We start from the raw sequence: 17,398 nt of genomic DNA, 5'->3' as shown, positions 1-17,398 counted from the left end.
TAGTAGAAACCGCTGTGGTGGTCTTATTCTTAATACTTAAGTGAAGGTTAGCGTACCATTTACCCCATTGCGTAATGCTAGTGAGTTCAAATAAAATAAATGTTTTCAAAAAATCATCACATTTTATTCAGTTCAATTCCTCTTAAAGTTAGAAACAAGTTTGAAAACCTAATGCTTATTGAATATGGTAGTGCTTCGTTGACTGTAATGTACGTGTAATATTTAAATATAAGGACTTAAAATTAATGAAAAAGAGCTGACATTTGCGAAATTAACAAATCTAGAGATATTGAAATTGGAAATCAATAACAGAATTCACGTTAGAATTCATACATAACCAAAATCAGTTTCTTCCTATAAAAACTTCATCAAGAAGGAAAACTATCAATTTTATCAAGCTGCCCAACGTTAGGATGATGAATCTTCGTATGATGCTTCAAACTGCAATTCTGTATAAACGATCTACCACATATCGTGCACACAAACCGTCTGTCATTCTCATGTATCCTCATATGTTCTCTCAAAGTATACTTCCTCGCGTACGCCTTTTTACAAATAGTACACTGATACTTTCTTTCTCCCCCATGCTTAACCATATGATCTTTCAACTCAGATTTTGAATAAAATTTCCATTCACATACATCGCAGGAATGACGTTTCAGTTTTAAATGGACTGATCTGATATGTACGCCAAGTTTTCCGCTTATAGTGAAGACTTTAGGACACATAGTACATTTGAATTCTTTCAGCTTCATTCCATGTATAGCAGAGATATGTTTGTTGCGTTGAAAGTAGTTTCTAAAAGTTTCTGGGCAATGAGGACATCTATGGCGTTTGACTTTCATGTGGACTGTAGCATAGTGTTCATTTTTCGCGTTTGTAGAACGAAATACTTTGTTACAGTTTTCACAGGCTACAGACCCTGTTTCGTGGGAAAACGCGTGAGTTCTCAAACGTTCTGGAGTTATAAATCCTGTACCACATTGCTCACAAATGAAATTCTGGAAATGTACGTTCATATGCTGATTTAAAGACTTGAATTCCGAATACTTTTCTATACATAACGCGCATTGGTAGTTATCTAACGTAACTTTGAAGGGAAGAACGCCGTCCCCAGATTTTGGGTCCAAATTCTTGCTATGCTTTTCTAGTAAATGCCATTTTAGAGTTAGAAAATCGGGGATTAGATCATCGCAGAGCTTGCAGCCTACATCGGTAATATCAACTTTGACTAACTCATACTTTTTAAGCTTAGACAACGCGTGTTTTATTTGAAATGTCGTCAGAAACCCGTGTTCTATGTTATGTTCCCTCAATTTGGCAGGATCGGAGAACTGTTTATGGCAGTAGAAACATATGTACAGATTTTTCATCCACTTGAAAGGGCATATCTTTGTAGATTCCAGTAGTATGATCGCGTGTCTTGTCCTAGCTTTAATGTCTTCTGTGAAATTTTTCTTTTGAGTCTTCAGATCTGCTTTAGTTCCTATAGGGATATCTTCGCCAGTTAGCTCTTCACCTAAAAATGAGAAATGAGCTTGTTATCTTCTATGAAAGTTTCATGCCAGATGGTTAAGTAGTTTCATAATGACCCACGCACATCCTTCGTTTACCGTTGACAGGATTTTAAAGTTAACTTGAGGGAAGAGTATTATTAATCAGCATTGAAGAAAAAAATTAAGGTAATATATCCAATTTCTAACTTATATAATAGTAGTAACGCTACTACTTGTTCTAGTTTCCAATTAAATAGGTTCATTATAAGCTTATCCTTACTAGGCATTTACAACGCATTTTACGTCGATCAAGTTATTAAAAAATCTTGTAACAAAAACTATCCAAGATAAATATATATCTTGTTATATTTCAGCTCCCCTCTTAGATTCATCACATTAGTTATCATCTAAATCGGTCCGCCTTTTTTTCATAGTGAGCCTAGTATTGGACCGTATAGAACTCCATACTATCCCACATGGAAAATTTGAGCAAAATTACGATACATAGTAAACAGAATCTCAGGATTATAATAAAAGTCATTCGTGTCAGGAATATTATGCATTATTTTATTGAGTTTTGCCCTCCATACAATAATTGTAACCAATTGTAATAATATAATCGATCATAATTGAATGATTTCTCAAGCAGCTTTAGAAAATTAATCTGTAGCTGAAGACCTTATTTCTCTTGACTTAATATGCATAACATAAATTAATTATTATTATTCAGAGACCAATTTAAATAGGAAGATGCGTCACTTCCCTCTGAACTTAAATTCTAGGCATCCACAGGGAAAAGACCGGTTGAACAGTAAACGGCCTCCTAGGCTGAACTGCGAGATGCCATACCAAAAAAAAATCTCCTCTGTGACTAAATCCCTATTAGAAAGCGATTTAGGCCTTTTGAATTTTGTCAAGGGAAATAAAGCTTTAAGCAAAGCTTTCTTTAGGTAAAATTAATTACATATGGCACTTGAAAGTCAACCAGTGACAAACTCATTACATTTCCCTTCTATTATTGATTAAGTTCTAGAACACATCTTTCAAATGCGCAGGATGATGCACTCTCATATGTTGTTTCAAACTACAATTCTGTATGAACGACTGTCCACAAGTCGGACAAACGAAACGCCGATCATTATTATGAATTCTCATATGTTCTCTCAAAGTCTTTAACCTCGCATAAGATTTCTTGCAAACATCACACTGGTATATCCTTTCACCACCATGTTTTATCGAATGCTCTTGGAGCTCATAGTTGGTGAAAAATTTCATGCCACATATAGGACAGACGTGGTTTCTTTCTTGTAAGTGCTGAAAGCGTATATGTGCCGTTCTGCGACTGCATAAATCGAAGACTCTTGGACATGACGGGCAAGGGAAGACGGCAGTTTTTTCTCCATGTATCGTATTCAAATGTTTCAGTCTATGTTTGTAGGAAGCGAATTTTTCGTCGCATATAGGACATTTATATCTTTTGTTAGCTTTATGTACTTTGGCGTTATGTGCGTATAAGGAAGCATAAGAAGGGAAGGTATCGGTACATCGTTTGCATGGAAAGTCTCCTCTTTCGTGCGTCCTTGTATGGTTGACCATTCTTTGTGAAGTTGCAAATCTTTTTCCACAAGTTTCACAAATAAAGTGTTCGTAATGATCGTTCATATGTTTATGTAGACTTAAAAACATTTCGTATGTTTTCCCACATATCTGACAGCTATGTTCCTCTTTACTCAACTTGTACGGTAGCACACTATCCCCAAAACTGCAGTCTATAATTTTTGCATGTTCTACTGCTAAATGGATCTTTAATTCAGCGTAATCTCTGATTGTGACGCCACAGATTTTGCAGACAGTAGTCGCGAAGTCCATTTTAAGGGGCTCATACTTTCTCGGTTTTAGAAGCTGCTTGACTTCCGAATGCTGTACGTGAGTGTGTTCCCTCAACTTTTCTGGTTCTAAAAAGGTATTTTTGCAAAAGAAACATTGGTACGTTCCTTTTCTATACTTGAAAGGGTATGCGGTACAAGTTTCCATGATGATGGCTATATTATTTCTGAAGACTGCTCGTTTCTGGAAGCCCTCTCGAGTTGCGGATATCAATGGGGCTGTGTTATTCTCAGTATCGGATTCCACTTCTTGCTTAATGAGAGTTTCTTCGGTTTTTCTTCCTAAAAATAGAAAACATTCCGATATAGGCTGTTCTTGTTCATTCCATTTTATCCTTTAATGTCATATAGCTAGTTTTGATATTTCGAAGATATACTTAGTATAGATACGTATATTTTGGTTTCTTATGTTCCTCATGAGGAATCATCATTATTATATTTTGGATCAAGTTAAATAAACTTACTGTCACGTTGTTTGGGTTCAAGACCGATCAGTCGTTGATTATAACCACATAATAAAATGTCAAATCTTGATTGATTTAAAAATAACAGCTGAAGAACTTTAAGTACATTGTCTCACGGGTATCTTAATTAAATGAAAATCCATTTTAAAATGTAATAAATTTATTCGCTGTCTTTAAAATTTTCACGTACACATCACATAGTGATACATGTTGAGAAGAAATAAAATTGAACATAAACATACATTTAATAAATAAAATTTTAAGGAACTACAACATAAATTAAAATGACCCTTACTTCTGTGTATATCTTTAAAGACCTACAGAGATCTGGCACGTTTCCTCCAAATTATAAAAATAAATTCTTGTCTCCATAGAGTTTTGTGTTTGGACTTACAAACAACAAACCTTCCATAGTTACATGTTTCGTAAAAACTTTTGTAACAAAGAATAATTATATATGTAGATCATCCTCCGAGCCTTTTCCCCAACTATGTTCGGGTCGGCTTCCAGTCTAACCGGATTCAGCTGAGTACCAGTGCTTTACAAGGAGCGACTGCCCTATCTGACCCCCTCAACCCAGTTATCCGGGCAACCCAGTACCCCTTTGTTAGACTGGACTGGACTAACTAATATTAATACAGATGCGACAGCTTAATCTTTTTCAACGGCTCAGCAGTAGGATGATGAGTCCGCATATGACTCTGTAAACTACACTTCTGCACGTACGCATTGCTACAATACTGACAAACGAATCTTTTATCATTATTATGAATCCTCATATGTTCCCTCAACGTTTTAGTCCTTGCGTACGCCTTTTTACAGACCTGACATTGAAATTTCCTTTCCCCTACATGTTTTATCATATGACTTTTTAATTGGGCGGCTGTCACGAATTTGTACGAACAGAAATTGCAAGCAAAAGTCTTTATTCTTATATGTACTTGTTTTATATGTTTAGTTCTTTGGTTGCACATAGCGAAAACAGCTGGGCAGAGATTACAAGCATACTCAATTTTCTTATCATGGGCTTCGGTTAGATGCCTCCCTCTATCCGCATAGCTTTTAAAGCATTCTTGACAATAAGGACATCTGTATCTATATTCTGGCCCATGGATCAGCGTAATATGGTTATTTCTTAATACACGAGTAGCAAAGATCAGGTCGCATTTTGAACATTTGAATTGAACAGCGGCAGAGTCGTGAATTGATAAATGAGATTTCAAACGATACACAGAAGAGAATGCTTTCCCGCATTGAAAGCAGATGCTGTTAGGATAATGCTTGTTTAAATGAGTGTTTAATTTCGAGAACAGCTCAAAAGATTCATCACAATGCGTGCAATTATATTCAGTACCAGTCAGATAGAAGGGTGTAACTCCCAAACCAAACTTTGTGACGATTGGTTTGTTATGTTTTTGTATCAAATGTTCGCAAAGGCTATCTAGATTCGTCATGTTAGTGAGACATAGTTCACACCGGAGCTCGGTAACTTCCATTTTGACGTTACAAAATGTCCTAGCTAAGCGGAGGGCTTCGATCCTATTGGGATGTTCAGAGATATGGTCCTTCACGCCACTGAAGTCTCCAAAGGAGAGCGGGCAGTAGGCACAAGTGAAGGCCCCTCGCTTCCACCGAAAGGGGATAGCATTGGAACATTCGAGAATGATAGCGGCATTATCCCTGTTATCGTTATACTTGCGTTTCGGAGTCCATTTAACTTTGAGATCGACGGACCCTAAAAACAAAAAGAAAATAATCACTGACTCGAAGAGTTAGGGTGAGATTTGATGGGAAATGGGGATTCCATAAAGGAATGATGTTAGAAACAGTGAACAAATCATTACTGTATTCAATGTTTATTTATTGAAAAGCAGCATCAGAAAAATTTTGATGTATCCACCTTTTTAATGCAATACAATGTTAGTGAGCTATTCAATTCCCATTGTTGCTTCCTGACATCCTTAAAATATCTATCCCTTCCACCTTCGTTTATTCCTAGTATGAAATCTACGCGTCGTATTTCACCCTATGCGTTCTCAAATGGCGCATTAATTTCGACTTACTAACAAACACCGAAGGACAATTTGGACAATAATGTCTTTTTTCTATATTCGCATGCGTTTGGCGTATATGCCCCGCCCTTTTTGAACTCGTTTCAAACGTCTTATCACAGGCATTGCAAAAGTATTCTTTTCTCTGCTGATCGTGAGCTTCTACTAAATGTTTAGCTCTTGAATGGTAGGTTGTGAAGACTTCGGGACATCGTGGACAGGCGTAACGTACACCCTTTCTATGTATCCTCATTATATGACACATACGCGATGCTCGAGTTTCCAAAATCTCATCGCATTCACCACAAGGGAAACATCCTTTTTCATGTGACTGTACATGTTTTCTAAATCTCGATTTGGAAACGAAAGCCTTCCCACAAGAATCGCAGATATAATTTTGGAAATGTGTGTTCATGTGTTCATTTATTTTGGCGAATGTGAGGAACTGGGCGAAACACATTTGGCAAGTGTAAGATTCTTCGTCTAACTTGAAGGGTAAGACGCCATCGCTGTATTGGACGTTTAGAGTCTTTCCATGAATAAGCAGATGGTCTTTTAAAGAGTCAATACTGTTTAAAAGTCTGCTACATAACCTACAACTAAGTTCAGCTACATCAACTTTCACCATGTTATTTTCGGTTAACTTAGAGAAAATCCTTGTAGTAGGCATGTCATTAAGATGATTATTTTTAACATGGTTCCTAAGAAGGGGTACATCAACGAATTTCGCCTCGCAGTAGGAACAGTAAAACGAACTATGGAACCATCTAAAGGCCCAGGCTGTAGAATACTCTAGAAGGATCATGGCGTTTCTACGCATCATGGTTTTTGATATTCTTTTCTCGGATTCTTCCGGGAGCTGGTTGTTCGCGCGTCGACGCCGGCGCATCTGTCGAGCGCTAACGTTTTCCTTCAACTTCCTAATTCGCCTAACGCCTAGATTCCCCTCCGCTTCGTTAGCGGAACCTAAAACCAAGAAACACTAATGTTATTTGGTTAAAATTCGCAGTACCAGCCCCCGGGAACATGCATAAATTATGAAATATATTTTAACATAACTTTGGCTCACTGGCCCTTTGCCTAATTGTAGAAGCATAAATTGTATAAAAAAAATGTAGATCATTAATAGACGAATTGTATACTCTTCTTTCCGTTCGTTTATAAATTTTTAAGTGTGTATTAGAATAAGTTTTAAAATCAAACGAGTGATAAGTCATCTAGAATGATGTATTTATAAAAATAATACTGGAACATTCAAATGTCAAAATTCATAAAAAAAAAACATTTGTCATCATCATCAAGCCTCAAGGACTACTTACTTTAAAAAATCACCAATTTAAATGGTTCAAAATCTAACTTCAATATTGTATTGTCTTAACACTAACTAAATCTTAATTTCAGTAGGAACTAAATCAGTCAAATCATGAGGATTCAAAGACGGCAGTCTTTGAGTCTTCTGCTTAAACACGGGCCCTCGCCATTTGCTGTTCACATCTTGATGCACCTTCAAATGATTCGTGAGCGCCCTATTTCTGGGGAACGACTTCCCGCATATGGTACAATGGAAATTCTTTTCCCCTGTATGACGGACCATATGCCTCTTTAGCTCATAGTTGGTCCTGAACTGCCATTCGCAGTAACTGCAGCTGAAGTTCAGTTGAGGAGGAAAATGGACCGTTCGGACATGTATAGCACGTTTTCCGCTCGTCTTAAAAGACAGTTCACAATGAGGACAGCTGTAGGAAACCTCTCGTTCACTGTGAGCGTTTTTCATATGATCTACTCTGTCGTAATAATTGTCGAATCTAATATTACAATGAGGGCATTCATATCTAGGGGCTTTAGGATGAGCTGATGCCTTATGCGAGTCTCTAGCAGCCCTCATTATAAAAATCCTCCCACATTTATCACATGGGAAAGACCCTGAAATATGAACTTCCAAATGCTTCCTTAACCGTGGAGAAGTCATAAAACCTTTGCCACAAGTAGCGCAAATATAATGCTGATAATGTACGTTCATGTGTTCATATAATTTCAGAAAATTATTGAACTTCTCCGAACAAATGATACATTGCCAAGAATGCTTGTTTAGTGAAAATGGTAGCACCCCATCTGGGTGGTACGGGTTGAAATCCAAACCATGTAGTATAGCATGTTCTCTTAATTCCGCCACATTGGACAGAGGCATTGAGCAAAAGGAGCAAGCAGCTTCAGTAACATCCACATTGATCAATGGCATCTCTTTGAATTTGCTGTAAATATCTTTGATACTATGATTGACGGCGCAGAATCTGACATGGGCTCTCAGTTCTGAGCAGTCGGTGAAATTTTCTTCGCAATAGGCACATTTGAATCGATTTTTCTTCCATCGAAAGGGGAGAACGGACCAGCACTGGAGGATAGCTGAGGCGTTATTTTTGGTGATAATCCTGGCTTCTGCTCTAGGGCTGCGAGTATATTTCTGCTTGGGTAACTTTAATATGTAATCTTCCTCATTTTGTATGTTTTCTTCGCTTGCTTGCCAGCGCACTCCTAAAAATAGAAAATTTTCGTCAGATTTCTTCGACATGACTCCAAGCCCTCTTTCGCTTGCTCTTTTATTCTTCTATTTCCAATGCTGGTCTATATTATTTAAGAATATAGTGTTAAAACGATCACTTTTTTTGCATGTATGTAGGTATAATTGAACATTAAAAAAATTATGTTGCCTTGAGGTAGAAAAAGGTTCAGTGAAAGATAGAAATAAAAGAAATATGTAAACTATAATCTCTTTATTGGACTTACGTCTTAATATTATACATATGTACTTCATAATAATATTTATTCTAAATAATAAATTACATACGTACTCGCTACGTAATATCTAGAATACATTGCATTTCAGAATTATGCTGAAAATATCCAATAGTATTTATTTATTGATGTACTTATTGTACAACGGATTGAAATACATCATAGTTTTAAACATCACTGGGAACCTTTGGACAACCAAGATAATATTAAGTTATGGAAGAAGATATGCACCGGCCCAATTTATTCATTGATAAAGAACAAACATGTTTACTATATTCTATTGGAAGGCAAGATACGGAATTAAACAATATTAAAATATTGCTAGTCTCAAAAAAGTCTACAAGATCATAGGAGTACATAAAAAAAAATGTTTTTTTTCATAAGTTAAAAAGTAAACCAATAAGATGTATAAAGAGAAACAGTTTTATCTCAAGCAATTTTCAGCATATTCCTACAAACAACACTTAGTTTTGAGCTATAATCTAGATTTATTGCATTTTAGAGAGCATTTCGGCCTATCAATCACTTTAAATGTTAATTTTTGTTATGAGATCCTAATCACAAGCGTCCAAAACGCTTTTTAACGCCATCCATTGTCATATTAAATGCAACAATTCTCGGAGCGCATGAATAATTTTCTTTCGTTTGCATTGCAGTACAATTCGGATCCTAACAACTTATTCAAGGAATCTATGGAGTACAGTTACGTCAAAAAACTCTGCCTCTCTGGATTCAGACTTCAGAGGCACTGAACTTTTAAAATTAAACAGACTCATGTCGTCAAACTGGTTTTCTAAGTCTCTAAATGAGTATCTTTTGGGGAAATCTCGCTATAGTTTTTATAAACTGGGATTTGCAAATAACTGGATATATCCTTAACTTTCAAAAATATAAAAAAAAAATATGATTCACGATTGAGATTCTTTCCAAATAAGTCTATTTGCTATACCTAAACTTATAATATTGCATCCAAAAAAATACAACCATTTAAAAATCAGTCAAGACTATTCACGTAAAATTCTAACGGGAGAAGATTTAAGTATCATACATGGAAGTGCTTTTTCGCAATATGCTTGTCCAAAGACAGCTTAGAAGCGAACGCTCTAGAACAACTACCACAAGGAAAGCTATATTCAGTTTCCTTTTTCGTCCTATGGGTTTTAACATTATGATGGTATTTCTGCGAACGAGTTTTGAATGTCATATGGCACGTCGTACATTCATACATTTCTGCACCCGGCTTGTAATTGTGAAACTCCATTAAATGTCGTTTTCTCAGTTCCCAGGTTGCAAATCTCGGTTTTTCTTTGCAATAAACACACATGTAAGGTAGGGTTGTGTGTTGCGTTTTGATATGAATGTTACGTTCTTCTAACGTCGTGAATGTAGCTACACAACGACTGCACGTGTATTTGTTGTCATGAGGAATTTTTGTATGCGCTTTCAATGCAGATTCGGTTATAAAACCTTCTCCACAAGTATCGCAGACGTAATTCTGATAATGTTCAGCTGTATGCTTCTTTAGAGATATGAAATCTGAAAATTGGATCTTGCATATCGCGCATTTCCAGTTAGAGCCATCGTTTAGCTTAAACGGCAATACTCCTGGCTGAACATCAGCGTTCAAGGGCTGTTTGTGATCATTCTTCAAATGTGACATCAGGTCATCTAAAGTGTCTATAGGTATAAAACAAAGCTTGCATTGCAAGTCTGTTATATCAACCTTCAAAAATTCCTTTCGTATCTTCCTGCTAAAGACCAGTTGTATATCGAAATTCGCGTGACGGGACGCCATATGAGCTCTCAATCCTATAGGATCGTTTGATTGAACGCGGCAGAAAACGCAGTTAAAATTCTGGCCCCAAGTTCTGAAAGGACAGGCAGTAGAACATTCGAGAATAATCTCGGTATTACTTTTGTATTTCAAAGCTTTTCCAAAACGAGGGTTATAGGAAGACTTGTAGCATTTAAAATTACGTTCATGTTGTCTCAAACCGTGGTCTGATAAGAACGTAGCTCCGCACTTTTCGCAAGTAAATATCTTCATGTGCGTTCGTAAATGGCCGTTGATTTGAGAGAATTTTGGAAAAGTTTTATCACATTCTAGACAAGTCCATTTCCCTGAGGGCCCTTGCCTATAAGGAAGTACTCCAAAAGGTACGTCAAAGTTAACTTTGATTTTGTGATCTCGAGAAATATGGTTCATAAAGCTGTCTATATCAGGAATCTCTTGGGAACAAACGGTGCATTTTAAGTCTGTGATTTCAACTTTTAGGGCGTCATAGACTTTATAGAAAGCGCTGTTGTAGTCAGCGTTGGAATGTGCGGTTTTCATGTGGTCTCTCAAAGCTGCCATCGGTTCAAACTCGTCATGGCAGTAAGAGCAAACGATCCTATTGAAACGGGTCTTAAAGGGGAACGCTGTCGAATGCTTTAGTACAAGCACAGCATTTTGTCTTTGCGGGTTCTGACCGACAGACCGTTCGAACAATCTCTGTTTTGGTTTAATTTCGTTCTGACTAGGTCCGTCAGTATCCTTTGTGGACCCTAAAAAAGAAAAAGAATTTTCATCATTATTATATTCTAGCACAGCTTCTTGTTTTCGGAAGAGAGGAATAAAATCCGGCTTACATCGATCCAGCTTGTTTTTGAGATCTTTATATGAAAATATAAATAATATTATTTTTTATTTAAAAAATAAATTGAAAATATGATAAGCTTTAGATATCAAAATGCTTTTTAGCAACGTGTTTATCCAAGAACAATTTAGTCGTAAACGCCTTTGGACAGCTCGGACAAGGGTAATTCAATTCCGTATCTTTTTTTATTCGATGTACTCTGGCCATATGGTTGTATTTGCCCGATCTGGTCTTAAAAGACTTTTGGCAAGTCGAGCAATCATATTTGTCGGCCCCTGTCTTGTAATTATGGACAGCCATCAGATGTTTTTTGCGGACCTCCCAGTTGGCGAAACGTGGTTTATCTTTGCAGTAAACACAAACGTACGGCAAAGACGTATGTTGTGTTTTTACATGTATATTCCTCTCATCTAGAGACGAAAATGTAGCGACGCAGCGGCTGCAATTGTACTTATTCTCATGCGGTATTTTCGTATGAGCTATCATAGCAGATTCCGTTATAAAACCTTCGCCGCAAGTATCACAAACGTAGTTTTGGAAATGTTCTGAAGTGTGCTTCTTTAGGGAGACAAAATCTTTGAACTCGTTTGGACAAATCGTGCATTTCCACATAGACCCATCGTTTAATCTAAAAGGTAGTACGCCTAACTGTGCATCAGTATTAATAGGTTGCTGGTGATCATTTTTTAGATGGTATATCAAGCTATCGAAGTTATCTATAGGCATGAAGCATAATTTGCACTGAAGATCAGTTACATCAATATTTAGGAAATCTTTCCCTAGCTTTTTATAGAAGGCAGCTTTGACATCATAATTCGCGTGAATTGTGACAACGTGCATACGTAGTCCACTAGGATCGTTACTTTGGACTCTACAAAACACACAATTAAAGTTACTTTTCCATGTCCTAAAGGGACTTGCTGTAGAACATTGTAGAATGATTTCTGCGTTCGTTCTGGGTTTCAAGACTCTGCCGTTTCTTGCCTTATAAGCCGTTCTAAAGCACTTGACCTGCCTATGATGATCTTTTAGAGCGTAATCGGAAACAAAGGTTGTGCCACACTTATCGCAGTTATAATTCATGAAGTGAGTAACAATATGGCGATTAAAAGTTATGAAGGATGAGAAAATTTTATTACAATACACACAAAGCCACTGGTTTTCTGAATTCTGTTTATAAGGTAGGACTCCATAGCGAGCATTGAATTTTACAGGCTTATTATGCTCTCGATACAAATGACTCATTAGACCATCTACGTCTTGTATTTCTTCTGAACAAATCTTACATTCTAGATTAGTGATATCGATTTTGATCAAATTATCTCTAGCTCTGTAAAATACGTTTTTGAAACCGGAATTGATATGTTCCGTTTTCATATGATATCTGAGATCGGTGAGAGTATTAAATTCCTCGTGGCAATAGGAGCAAAGTATTTGACTAAAGCGAGTTTTAAAAGGGTACGCGGTTGAGTACGTAAGTATAAGTTCCGCGTTACGCCTTTGCGGGGTCTGGAAAACAAGGACTATTTTCTTTTTTGATTCATTCTCAGTACGTCCGTGTATTTCCAATGTGGTCCCTAAAAACAAAAAAGAAAATGGTCAGTGTCATTCCGGACAAGCTATTAATTACTACCTAATTATCGCACTAACATGACCAAAGCAGTCTATCGATGAGCACCTTTCGGAGCTCCTTGTAAAGTTTTGAAGATTGGTTTCGTACGAAAATGAAGAGAATGCAAGTGTATACGAATCAACTGTTTATTAAATTTTGAAAATGACAAACATTAGATATCATGGTAGTGGAAAGGTTAAGATAAGACATCTTCATCACATGAAGTCTAACCTTTTCAAAGACAAATTCACTATCCATAATAATAGCAGGCTCTATTTACAGGGAAGATAAAAATAATGACGAAACATTATAAGTCAAAATTAACATCCGGATGTGTGGTCTTCATATGGCCTTTCAAACTGACTTTCTGTGCAAATTGTTTGTCACATAGTAGGCAGACGAATCTTTTCGATTCACTGTGGGTCCACATATGCTGAGCCAAGCTTTTACTCCTTACAAAACTCTTGGAACAAATATTACACATGAACTGTTTCTCCCCTGTATGTCCTAGAGAATGATCGTCTAATCTTTTCTGGGTGTTGAACTTCAATCCACAACAAGCGCATTGGAAGCCTTCATCTGTATGAGCCAGTTTATAATGCGTATAAAAATACTTCCGACACGCGAAAGTTTTGCTACATTCCGGACATTTGTAGACGATCTTCTCGTGTCCGTGGGCTTCTTCTAGATGCTTCTGCTTATGTTCCCAGGATTGAAACCTTTCGCCGCATACGACGCAGCAAAAAGTCCAGCACTGTTTAGAGAGTTTTACATGAGCTCTCTTCTTTTCTAACGTTGGGAAATCGGTCCAACATTTTCGACACACATGCTTTCCTGAGTGACTGCATTTTATGTGGTATTTCAACGCTTCGTTTGTTAGATAATTTCGTCCACAGGTGTCGCAAGTAAACCGTTGGTAATGCAGTATCGTGTGGCGACAGAGCTTTATAAGAGTCGGCATTTTCTTCCCACAATGATAGCAGCTGTAGTTATTATTTTCCAATTTATACGGTTGTAAGCCTACGTCGAAGTTCAAGTCCAGTTTCTTTGAAAATTTCGGGTGTGCATCTTTTAAGTGTTGAGCAACATCATCAATTTTTTCGAAGGGTTGTGAACACAGTCGACATTTTAAGTTGAAAAGATCGACTTTTAAGTACTCTTTAGCGCTTCCAATGTGATGGAAAGCGGTTGAAATGGTGAATTGTTCGTGATGCACGTCGACGTGTCTCCTGAAATGCGTTGGGTCTTCGTACCCCTCACAGCAGTAGACGCAAGTAATAGCTTTGCCCCTCAATCTGAACGGATACAGGGTTGAGTATTGCAAGACAATCTCCGCGTTCTCTTTCGCCATTATATGTGGTTCTAGAAACAAAAAGAAAAATATCCCAGTGACTGGTCAGTTCACTTCTTCTTTCCTTTAATGGAAACTTATTTGCGAAGTTGAGGATAACATTTACAGTGTTCTCATGTTATGCTTTGCTCTTTTCAGGTTATCTTCGTCATTGTTTAGTAAATAGATGTTAGAAAAGAAAAGCACAAGATTTATATCGTAATTTATTCGTAAAATAAACTTTAAATCATAAATTTAAAAGACCAACAACAACGTTTTAAGTGATGCATAAGTAAGTGATGCTTGCAAGCGTGTACATAATGATACACTTAACGTAGAAAAAAGATTGTGACTCAAAGTAACAACAATTTTTGCCCTTCTTTTAGCTAATAAATCCTCCAAACAAATTATAACAAGCTTAAAATTTTAATGTTAAGTTTTTCTTACAAGACCACAGTATTGCACTACATAAATATTTTAATGTAATAACAAAAACATCGTCTAAAATATACATATAGATTACACGCATTATGATCCTCTAACTATTCAACATAAAAGAATAGCCAAAACAAATTAAAGAAATGAAACTCTTCTAGTTTTCCGAAACCTGATTTCAGGATGTAACATAGGTAACTTAACTTTATAAGTAAACTCCCTTCCGCCCGCGGTTTCACCCGCGTCCTGAGAGAACTGCTTCCCGTAGCCGGATGGTGACAAAAACTATCCTATGTCCTTCTCCCGGGTCTAAGCTACCTTCCCTCTTATTTTTAGTTCCAACGATTCAGCTATTCTTGAGAAGTAGTGTACCTAATGCGACTTTCTTTTACAAACGTAGATAATTAACAGAAGAAAAGTCTTAACCAATAAACCATTGATCTTCAGAAATCTCAGGATGATGCCCTTTCATATGAGACTTATAACTGACTCTCTGATTGAACTGTTTATTACAAGGCCTACATTCAAAACGTTTATATTCGCTATGTATCCACATGTGCTGAGCTAGATTCTTCTTTCTGGGAAAGGCTTTAGAGCACACATTGCATTGAAACATCTTAGCACCCGTATGGACTACAATGTGCTGTTCAAGGTACCTTTTCGACGCGAACTTTCGTCCACAGTAAGGACAGGTGAAATTGATTTCAGCATGAGTCGTGTTGAAGTGATATCTGTACTTGTTTCTTGTTGTAAAACTTAAGCTGCATTCAGGACATGAATACGACTTTTTCTTCTGTCCATGTACTTGTACTAAATGTTCCTCCTTGCTTGACCACGTCATGAATCTTTGAAGACACATGTAGCATTGATACATCCAGCATTTTGGAGAATTGATAGTATGTTCCTTCTTAGCTTCTAGAGAGCTAAAAGTCTGTCTACACTTCCTGCAAATCCTTTCTTTATCTATGTGAGAGAATCTTATATGTTGTTGAAGACCGCTGTTGGTCGTATAAGACTTGCCACAGCAATCGCACGTAAAATTCCGATAGTGCGAAGACATATGCCGACTTAGCTGTCTCATACAAGGAAAATTAATATCACAGACACCACACATCAATCTATCCTGAACGAATTTGAAAGGATTGACACCCAACTGGTAATCAAAGTTAATTTTCTCATCATGTTTCTCATTCAAATGGTGCGCAAATTCTTCGACCCTGTTGAAAGTTTGGGCGCATTTTTTGCAGGCCATTTCGGTGCAATCGATTTTGATGTAGCTGTCGTAAGCGCAGTGTGCGAACGCGGTTCGTACTTTGAAGTAATCGTGCTCGGTTTTCATGTGTTGCCTGAATAAGGCCGCATCGGTGTAGGATTCGCAGCAATATACGCACATCAGGTCCGTTTCCGGCAGTCGGAAGGGGTAAACGGTTGCAAACGTGAGGATGGTCGCGGCATTCCGTCGAGCCACCGACAACGGATTCTCGTCTAGAACAGACAAATGTCTTGTGTCATTTATTTGGTGTTCTTGATGTCAATTCTTGCTGTTTTACACATACTAAACTAAGGTGTACTGGTTGGATTGTTCGTACAAGTTACCGCGGTCCTGGTACATAAAGGGCTTAAGAAGGAACATGGTGAGTTTTAGTCAGTAAGAGTCTGACACTCCCTCACGCTGCACCTAGAGCGAGTAATACCTTTTACTTTCATTAAGTTGAATCGATGAGTATTTTTACTTAATTCTTTATTAGCATTCCATATGTTATAACAGGTGGTACATTTTGATTAGTGACAATATGGACCCTATGTGGCTCAACTTAAAGAAGTAGGAGTTTTAATGTGTGTTTTGTTATTGTCTAGTCAGATTATGGACACTATATTTTTTTCTAAATTATAACGCTGTTTTACCCTGAAAATGCGTATTTTGAATTGGAAACGGCAAAAAGATTTTAATTAATGCGCCTAAGGTATTTCTGCTGATCGCTCTTATGGTGCCCTCTTTTTGTAAGTTGTATGAGTAAGGTCAATAAAAGCAAAATACAGTTCTAAGTTAATAATCAATTTATTAAATACTATTCCTAACTACAAAATAATTATGAAACAGATAACGAAATATACCAACGTATTTATAATTTCTATTTTTCTAACAATATTTAACAGATTATTTCGACTATTTTAGAGTGTGTTTGGATACGAAAAGTAACTCGATTTATCGATATTATAAAACCTTTTTTACTACTCAAGAACAACTGAACCGGCTGAAAATTGGTGTAAGGGTACCTTAGAACCAAGATTCGGTGTTTATATATTAGGCATAAGCTCCAAACACACTCTAAAATAATACCAATATTAATTAAAATTAAACATAAAACTCTAATACACATACATTTTCCGCTATGTCCGAATATAATTTTTCATATAACATAAACAGCCATCTTTACATAGATAAAACAATATTCATTTAATCAATTACTTTAGGATATAACAAAATAACTTATTCAATTACAGTACAGCTTTAACGTAAAAAGAAACGAATATATAATTCTGTTTAAAATAACTGAATTTTTAGGACTTCAAAATAATATATTGTTATGCCATTCCTATCTTTTTCAAGTGTCAAATAGGTAGCTTTATGGCAAAGAATAATCGCGTTTTTATGGTAAAGTGAATGTTCCAGATATATCAAAGAAATTGA

General features: G+C 36.7%; 1 protein-coding gene across 13 annotated transcripts in view; it reads right to left on the bottom strand.

The window, feature by feature from the left end:
* LOC110375732 (gastrula zinc finger protein XlCGF57.1) overlaps positions 1–17,398 on the bottom strand; it is a 47,072-nt gene that overhangs the window by 9,164 nt on the left and 20,510 nt on the right. The window contains exon 5 of one of the 13 annotated variants that reach the window (XM_049848059.2): positions 103–1,519. The exons of 5 other annotated variants lie outside the window; for them this stretch is intronic. In XM_049848059.2, the coding sequence (XP_049704016.2) occupies positions 369–1,519 (1,151 nt within the window). In that variant the 3' untranslated portion in view covers positions 103–368. Of the gene's footprint in view, positions 1–102; positions 1,520–2,510; positions 3,665–4,029; positions 5,582–5,829; positions 6,864–7,263; positions 8,430–8,653; positions 11,238–11,410; positions 12,907–14,542; positions 16,192–17,398 lie in introns of those variants that run through there. 7 more of the 13 variants (XM_049848062.2, XM_049848063.2, XM_049848069.2 and 4 more) reach the window with 7 other exon arrangements.

Source organism: Helicoverpa armigera, chromosome 30 (genome assembly GCF_030705265.1).
Source record: "Helicoverpa armigera isolate CAAS_96S chromosome 30, ASM3070526v1, whole genome shotgun sequence".
NCBI lineage: Eukaryota > Metazoa > Arthropoda > Insecta > Lepidoptera > Noctuidae > Helicoverpa > Helicoverpa armigera.
Note: the sequence above shows the minus strand (reverse complement) of the source record. Positions and strands in the feature narration are given on the sequence as shown.